The 9,123-nt window shown below is 41.2% G+C and overlaps 1 protein-coding gene across 3 annotated transcripts in view; it reads left to right on the top strand.

Annotated features, from left to right (window-relative positions):
- The window catches only part of trak1a (trafficking protein, kinesin binding 1a), a 50,091-nt gene extending 42,872 nt beyond the window's left edge, over positions 1-7,219 (top strand). For all 3 annotated transcript variants that reach the window (XM_014003356.1, XM_014003357.1, XM_014003355.1), the window contains 3 exons: positions 1,038-1,493; positions 2,463-2,565; positions 3,749-7,219. In XM_014003356.1, coding sequence (XP_013858810.1) covers positions 1,038-1,493; positions 2,463-2,565; positions 3,749-4,799 — 1,610 coding nt within the window. In that variant the 3' untranslated portion in view covers positions 4,800-7,219. The remainder of the gene's footprint in view (positions 1-1,037; positions 1,494-2,462; positions 2,566-3,748) is intronic.
- Positions 7,220-9,123: the final 1,904 nt, after the last annotated feature.

Genomic DNA, 9,123 nt, shown 5'->3' with positions numbered 1-9,123 from the left:
GTGAGTGAGAGAGTGAATGGTTGTTTGTCTCGTTTGTCTCTATATGTGTGGCCCTGTGATGGACTTGCGACCTGTCCAGGGTGTACCCCGCCCCTCGCACTGTGACTGCTGGATATTGGCACCAGTGACCCACGCAACCCTGGAAAGGAAGAAGCGTGTACAGAAAATGGATGGATGGATAGTTTTCAAAGTAATTTTTCTTTGCACGGTGGTGCATGTTCCGTCCACTTGGGTCACTTCTCATTTGTTGCTGTGTCCATTTCTTCATTTTCCTTTTGTCTTTGAACTTTACTTCATTTTCTGTTCTGATTCTGTTTTCTGTTGTTCTTCAACCCTTGAATAAAATCTTACTGATGTTCTTACCTTCCTCTTTATATATCCTTTTTTTTTCTCTTTTAGTTTTTCCTGACATGCATCACATGCATCATGGGAAAAAAATATGCATTCATTAAAAAAGACCAGGTCAACGAGAACACAAAACTTAATTTATTAGAGAAATGTTGCCATGAAATGACTTGTCTTCTGTACAGAGGACTCCTGTGTACTGCATGAGGAGATACTTGTCTCTCTTTACTGTGTTGGTTTACTACCAGGAAACAGCTTAAGAGGTTTTTTTTAGATATGTGGTAACATACAAACAGTCGTCCTTAAAAAGAAATAACACCCAAGTGTAAAAAGATCAGAGTCCTCAAAAACTGATCTGATTCAGGTCAGGTTCAAGCTGAATAAATCAAGTCTCACTTTGTGGAATTTCGATAAACTTGTGGAAAAAAAGGTAACTAAAAACTAAGAATTTTCAATATTTTTTACCACAGTCTTCATCAAACTGTCCTGTTATGTAGTGCATCTATAGCTAACAAACATTTTTTTCATGGTTCAATTTTAGCTCTTATTATAAATCCCACGTGGGAAGCTCCATGTGTGCGTATTACAGACCTACAGTAAAAATAAAGCAGATTTAACCATTTTCGTTGCCTGCTATTGATAAAAACATCTAATCTTTTTTTAATTGTTATTAATTTTTTCTCCCCGCTTAGGTTCTGCTACGCTTCATGCATGGCAGCAGTTGGCTCAGCCCCACATGGGGGCTCTGCTCGATCACCGACCGGGCGTGGTCACGAAGGGCTTCCGCACTTTAGCTCACGAGCACGAGCAGGAGGACGGCTGGCAGCTGGACCAACCCGAGGAGGACGAAGCGTCGTGCGACTCGTTCACCAGCTCCGATCCAATCAGCCTGCTCCACTCTACCTCGATTTCATCCCTCTGCTGCAACAAGACGAGCCACGCTGAGGCCAACGGCCGAGCAGAAGGACTCGGTGGAGGAATATGCGGTGCTAGAGAGGCCGGGGAGAGGAAGGACGGACACCTTGGCAACACGTCCCTCTCCAGTTTGTCCTCGTTCTCTCCTGTCCCTTCCCCTTCAGAGATCAGCAGGCACATGGACTTCATGGAGCTCCAAGCCCTGCAGCCCACCACTGTGGACCACATGCCTGGTGAGGGAGCCTCCTAGCAGGAGTCACAGCAATCCACCCTCATTTTAATCTGGAGCACGGGGGGCGGAGCAGGGAGGGAGTGCGAGGAACAGGAAGGAGGGTTAGGTAGATGTGAGGTTGAGAGATGAGGGGAAACATTCACTTGACATCTCACCTCCGTAATGTGTCCCTCCTCCTCTCCTGCATGACCCCCCCCCATGCATGTTTGCTTACCGGCAAACCTACCCACGCGTCCCAGGAGCAGTCCACACAGCCATCAGGACCCAGACAGAGTACTTTTTATTTTTTTTATTTTTTTATTTTTTCTTTAATTTGCTTCATCCTCCTACTCACTTCCTAATTATGTCACACTTCACTTTTCTTTCAGCCAATCACACGTTCCCAGCTTTTAACCACGCTTGGCTTCTTTGCAACCAGAACCAATTTGCTTTGAAAGTTGAATCAAACTAATCACGTTATTCTTTACAGCGGTTGTGCAGAAAATATCGTGGCTGTAATCCAGTTTAAGCTGAGGTGTGTGAACGTGGCTCACGTGCATGTGTGACATCCAGGGCTGCTGCATGTTGGAGCTGGACTGCACTTCTGAGCACACACACTGTTCTTTTGTCTTAATATTAATGTGTGTGTTGTGTTACACAGCATGCATTAACATCTAGTTCATATTAATCAAAACTCCTAAGATTACTGTTTTATCATCAAACAGCTGCTCTTTGCTTCATATTATTCAGTTAACTATTTTCATTCATTCATTCATTTCCTATCCCTGCCTTATAGCCAGTTAGGTCCATTTATTTTATTTCCAATATCAGTTTTGTGTGATGAACCAGACCTGGAGACTAATTTAAGGTGGTGCCTTTTCTGGGGGCCTCAACTATAACTTTGATCTGTTTCTCTGCTCTTTATCTTGAAGAGTTTTCAAGTGCAGTGTGTGTCGATGTGAACGTTTTCTTCTGTTGTTTCTCCTCTCAGTTCTTTTCCCTGGAAAATGTTTGTCCCAGACCAGCTCCACGTACACCTTCACCACCTGCAGGATCCTTCACCCGTCTGATCAGCTGACCTCCGTTTCCCCCAGGTAATGAAATACTCTTCACGTTTTTTTCTGACAGGCGAAGCAGCGCTGACATTGAGTTTTAAGCGTAGATCTTTGCAGAAGGCTCACAATGGAGGAACTCTGTCCCTGCGCTGTGATTGGTTTAGCAGGTCAGGTGATGAGGAAGAGCTGGACTTGTATATGGTTGTTATGACAGAAGTAGAGCAGATCCATTGAGTGCAGATGGGTGAGAAAGTGCATGGTAGTGTGTGTTTAAATGCTTTGGGTTTGTGTGAACCAGAATAACATCCAGACATCCTTAACTTTGATAGATGATAAGTGTATTTTAATATAGTTTTTCAAATAATAACATTGATGTACATTCAGGACTTGTGTAAATCTACAACCCCTGGCAAAAAGTATGGAATCACCAGTCTTTGATGAGCACTCATTCAGACATTTCATTCTGTAAAACAAACTTAGATCAAAAACATGATACAGTAATAAGGTCATTCCAATGTGCAACTTGTTGGCTTTCAGGAACATTCAAAGAAATGAAGAGAAAACATTGTGGAGGTCAGTGAATGTTACTTTTATTGACCAAGCACAGGGAAGAAAAATATGGAATCACTCAGTTCTGAGGAAACAAGTATGGAATCACTCAAACTGTAGGTAGAAAATAAGGACACACCCAGTCAATTTCCTTTCCCTAAATGGACACCTGCCCCAGATTAGATCTGCTTGTTAGTCTGCAGTTATTGTTTTTTTTTTTTTCTGTATTTCGAGTTTGTTTTACAGAATGAAATGTCTGAATGAGTGCTCATCCAAGACTGGTGATTCCATACTTTTTGCCAGGGGTTGTATGTGGTTTAGGTCAGATTTATCCAGAAAGTTAAAAATGAACAACTTTATTTAACTAGTGAATGAAGATGTGTGTTTTTTCATGCAGCACGTTCTTAAGCTTTAATTCTCTAACCTGGTGAGTTGTGTGATGTTTGTGTGTTTGGTTTTATAATCCTGGCATTTACTCATTTACTCACTGCTGAATTACCAAAGTGCTCCAAGTTTAAAATTATGCATGATTTGATGTTTGGTTTTGGGTTGTAAAGATTGTATTGAAAAGTCCTGTCAGTGCATCAGGTTCTGTGCAGTATTTTTAATCCTCCTGAACAATCAATAACAGTTTTGTCTTCTTCTTCCTTCCCTTTTTTTGGTGGATTTGCAGTCCAGCCATAGCCACGTCTCATAGCAGCACTAGCATCGGCACGCCCTCCCACACGTCCTCCCCCGCACCGATCTCGGCATCGCACACACCTCCCTACACCCCCTGCTGCACCCCACGCCGCCTCTCCCTTTCCCACGCCCTCGCCGAGTCCTCCACCAACCTGCGGGATTCCACCAAGACCACCAGCACCTCCCTGGGTCTGGCGCGCCTCCTGCTGGAGCGGGGCATTTCGGCCTCCGTGTACAACCCCTGCAGCTGGGACCGAGCGTTGGACGCCGGCGCGGCGTCCACAGTCATGGGAGGGATTCAGGCGCAGAGGTGCGCCGCTCGACCCGGGGAGATTGAAGTCAGACCGCCGGTGGAACGTCCCAACAGCCTCCTCCTGCGGCCCTCCACCCCGCCCGGCTCCCCTCCCTCCGAGTTCATCTCCTCCGCTGCAGCTCGTCCCGCGTTCCAGTTCAGTCCTGTCAACGATGACCCACCGTATCGCGACGCCTTCTTGGCGTCCAAACCAGCTCGCACCATTCTGAGGGAAGTGTTGGGGGAACTGGAGAGAGAAGGTATCGCTCCGGTGGGTGACGACAACCAAACTGAGATAATGAGCCTCGGGCTTGTGGACAAACTGAAATGTTTCCCCACACTATCCCCTCTCTCAGCCTCAGGCTCCGCTGCTAATGCTCTGTTAGCCCCGTTTGGTGCCACTGGGATGGCTAACAACGCACTGGGCGGGGGGATTTCAGGTTTAAACACAGGCCTGAGGAGGAACCGAAGTTATCCAGCCATGGTCGGGGCCAGCATGGCTATGAAAGACCCGGGCGGCCCACTCGTGCCCCACACCAAGCCAAACTCCCTGACACAAGACATGGAAGACACGACAGAAATAGACAAAGTGCAGCCGGACCCCTCTGCGATTAGGAAGGCCTTACACGTCCCCCACACTTTAAACGCTCTGAAAACAGTCCAACCGCAGAGCAGAACACAGAGACACACCAGGGCTGACTGCAGGCTTCAGGGTTCACTAAACCAAGACATGAATGAGCCCAGGACGTAGGAACACCTCTGTAGGTAGATTAGCTCATCTTCCAGCCCACAGCCCCACACATTCTACTACTCATCCATTTATTATTCATCAGGCCAAATTCTGCATTTAACTGTTCAGCTGTTCTCCCAGGAAGGTGGCTGAAACAATCCACCCATAAAACGCTCATTTTTCAAAAACAGTCTAACAGCTCAAAGAAAAACAAAGGGACAGTGATGAAGAAAATGGATAGTGGCTGAAGCTGTTACCGTTTTATAAACTGTCGGACCAGACTAACGATGGTGACGTTTGCTGCCTTCCTTTGTGTCATGTTTTTAATTATGAGTTGTACTGTACGTGCAATATACTGTGGCATATATTCCTGTTAAAGCCCTAATCTGGTTGACATTACGCAGGTACATTTTAACCAACGCTGATTATGAAGGTTTTCTTATATTGTTAATGAGATTATAAATTTGCTGTGGTTGTATGAAGGTTTTCCACACACAGCCTTTTTTTCAAACTACTTCCTGTAAATTGTTGAGTTTGTTCCTTTTGCTTTTAAATTTTGAACATTTGTGCAAACGGGCTGTGGACCACTGTTGGTGTTTTACTTAAATATTAACCTTAGTAGGTGGAACCCTGCTGAGACCACAGATCTCTGTTTAAGGGAAGCCTGAGCACACGTGCCAAAAACAAGAAGAACATCAAAGCAAAGCCAAAGAAGTTGTCACCGATCAGTGGATCAGTTTTAAGTCTGTGCTTGAATTACTCTGCTCTGAAATTGAATTAATGTTCTGAAGTCAAACACCCTGTTAATATCACCAGTTATTTTGTACCATCAGCCGTTTTCCCCTCCGTTTCAATTCTGCAGCTGCACATTGAGAAATACTCCAGATTGGGGCTTTAACGTGTCCTCTTGCTGTGACTGAATGTTCTGATGTGCCTACAAACAAAACGCACTGTACCTGGTTGCATTTGTTGTGTCTTTGTTTGCCTGTTCTTATGCAAAGTGCAATAGAAAGAGTGTAAATGTGAAAAATTGTGCTATTCAAAGTTTGCGTCTGAATGCGGCCACATGTTCTCATCAAAGTGTGTCGTCGATCGCTGTGACTGCAGAGCTTTTTAAAAGAAGTTTATTTGGTTTATATGCTCATCTAGTCAGTAAAGAGCATTTGAAGAGTGACAAATGCAGGATTTTTTTTAAAAGTGGACACAAGTCTGATTATCTGATATCCTTTCGAGAGGCTATCTACACAAAAGGCTACAAATCAGTCGATGTTAAAGTCATTGAGCTAAAATTTAACAAGTAGCTGAGACCTCTCTCCATCATAAACAACAAGCCATGACAGATTAGGCAACATCTTTGTTTCAAACTTGGACTTGCAAGGTCAGACTGTGTGCATTTCTTCATGGATTCTTTGTTTTGAAGCATAAATCTTGTTTTCAATCATATAAGTATGAACATTAGAGTCATTCTCATGTCAGTTAGCTGAGAGTAAAACTGTAGCTGAGACTTGTGAGCGTAATCATTAAATGAATGATTTATAACACCCACATATTTTTACCATCAGAATCTGAGCTTTAATCTGTTTTCGGCTGTTTCTGTCTTAACTGAGTCCGTTTCAGTGTCTGCAGTTCTGACCCAGACTTTGATCTGTGTTGCTGTCAAGTCCACCACCTGACATTTTAAAAACACTAACTGGCTTTTGATTTTGTTTTTTTCTCTAATCTGATTCAGTTGAGCAACTAACGCCAAGTTAAAAATGAATTAAACTGATGAAAGCTGCTTCATTAAAACAAGCAGGTCACTTTCAGTAACCTGGACCAGTGAGCAGAAGCTAAAATCTAATTTTTGCTGCATGTGTTTAAGTGAAGGATGTTTTCTGGTTTAGTTTATTTGAATGTCACTGATGCAGGTAAGTGTGTAATATTTTAGTTTTATCATTCTCATTGAAAAAGTATTACCTGTCTACGAGATCAGAGTGCAATGATTCTGCCTTTCAAATCACAGTAATGGCACTTTTTTTTGAGAAGGAATAAAAGTTGCAGTATTTTTTGAAGAAGCTAAATGACTGAAGCAAGTGCGTGTGCGTGTGCGTGCGTGTGTGTATGTGTGTGTGTGGGTGAGTGAGTGAGAAGGAAAACACAGTTTTTCTGTGCCACCTCTGAATGTGAGTCCTTACAGTCTTCCTGCTTGTAGGGTCGTGTGTTAATGTGCAGTGTTTTGTTCAAAATTCAGTTTGCATTAACTTCCTGTAGAGAACTATTATGGCATTGTAAATGTGTGCAATGTATGTTACCTTTTTGAAAACCTATAGAAAAACAATGTATTATTAAAGCTGAGTTGTTTATTTAGTGATAAAAAAGGGAAAATGCTGTTCTTATCAGGGACTGGTTGTTCAGAACAGATTAAAATGTCAACAAAATGATTAAAAAAAATAAGAACCTGACTTGTTGCTTTATTGCATATTCCTACAGTTATTCATGAACAGAACAGCTTCTTTCACTTTAGGAGGATGTAAACAATTCTGTTAGTTTTTTTTTTTAAATAATTGATTATTTAAACATCCCATTATAATATTACCAGAATTTACTCTCACTCAAGACGGTAAATAATCCAGAACGACTCCAGCAGCGAGTTTAGACCCTCTTCATAAGAAAACTCCTGTGGTTTCTCCTGCTTCTTTGTTGGATTCTTGTTAAACTCTTTGTTCTTACAGCTGAACTTCCTGGTCTCAGCTGCCTTGTTTTTAAGGCAATATATGTATCAGTTCAAGAAGCTACATATAATCAGCTCTTTCACAATATTTCATAATTTCAAACTTTTTTAATAATGTAAGCTGATAAAACAATGATTTGATGTATAAAGTTCTGAAGATTTTAGGTCGGACAGAAGCAAAACAAACATTTGAATTTTGCAGTGAGCATAAACTGGTTTCCTTCATATTTCCTTTTTTTATTTAGTGGGTTTTATTTCTCCAAATGACTAACGTTCATCTGGTTAATAAATTTAATTGATTTGATTTGATTTATTTAACAGGAAAAGATTATTAAAAATCAAACCTGACTCAGCATAATTGCTGTTTTACAGCAGGTTCCTGTTCTGCAGCACATAAAACACTCAGAATTTCAGCATCGCAATCACATCATTATTATTACACCATAGACACAAAGACAAACAAGCATACCAAATTTCAAAAAGGCAGTATTTGCAAAATCGGACGTCTAAATAGAGCACAACAAAAAGTGTCCAGCAGATGGCAGACAAGATTCTTCTTGAAGGGCTGTAGTTTTGAAATGGACTTTATGTTTTGAGGAATGTCATTCCATGCTTTAGTATAAACATAGAAGAAAGACCTCTGGCCGTAACAGTTTTTAAAAGTTATTTTAATTATTTTTATTGGGAGTTGCATGAGAATAGGTTGGATAGATGCATCTTGACATCTTTGCCAGATAAATTTGTCCGATTATTGACAGATCTCTTTGTAACCATTGGTTCAGTTTGGATTGACATTCTTCCAGCTTGCTTTCAATATTTAATGTTTGACATATCTGTTTAGTGTTTTGTTATTCCTAAATACTTTAGTTTGGATTTAACTGGAATACCACATATGTCCTCTAGGGAGCCGTCATGTATTGAAAACATTTCACATACGTTTAGAGCCCTGCAACTACATCTTTAAATTTGGTACCAAATTCAATATGTTCCAATACTTGGAAAAGGAAGTTATGTTTTAGTGAGTCAAAGGTCTTATAGAAGTCCAAAAAAAGGGAGGGGGGAGGTCTGTCAGCCTCAATAATATCTATATATTCTACATGTCCATAAGCAAGCAGATGTTGTGAATTGATCGTCTTTGAGAAACCAGACTGTGTTTCACTAATTAAACTCCTTTCATAAGTCTGTATATATGTAAGTGGACAATTTATAGTCAGAGATTTGAAAAGTCAACAGTCTATTATTTTGGTATTTTTTCCAGGTTTGGGAATTGAGATATTGCCTTGTCGCATTGTGGGGGGGGGGAAGGTTTCAAAGATGAATACAAATTGACACAACAGCAGTCTGACATCTTCCCAGTAATGATTGTAAAAAAATTCCTGTCAAACCATTTGAAGAGGCTTTATTTGGGGATAATCCAGAGACTGATATCAAGTTTCTGAATTGTTATTTGATCATTGCACCATTCTTCGATGCTGCTGTTAAACTTTGCAATATGTTCCTTAATTTCTGCAAATTAAGAATTACATTCCTCACTGGAGAAATTTGAACTATGGAAAACTTAAGTATTTTTGTTGATATTGCTTTCTTATTGGAACATTCGAAACATCTACAGTTATATAAAAGCTTTTATACTTT

The sequence above is a fragment of the Austrofundulus limnaeus genome, unplaced genomic scaffold (assembly GCF_001266775.1).
Source record: "Austrofundulus limnaeus strain Quisiro unplaced genomic scaffold, Austrofundulus_limnaeus-1.0 Scaffold18, whole genome shotgun sequence".
NCBI classification, from domain to species: domain Eukaryota; kingdom Metazoa; phylum Chordata; class Actinopteri; order Cyprinodontiformes; family Rivulidae; genus Austrofundulus; species Austrofundulus limnaeus.
This window is presented reverse-complemented; position numbering and strand designations above follow the sequence as displayed.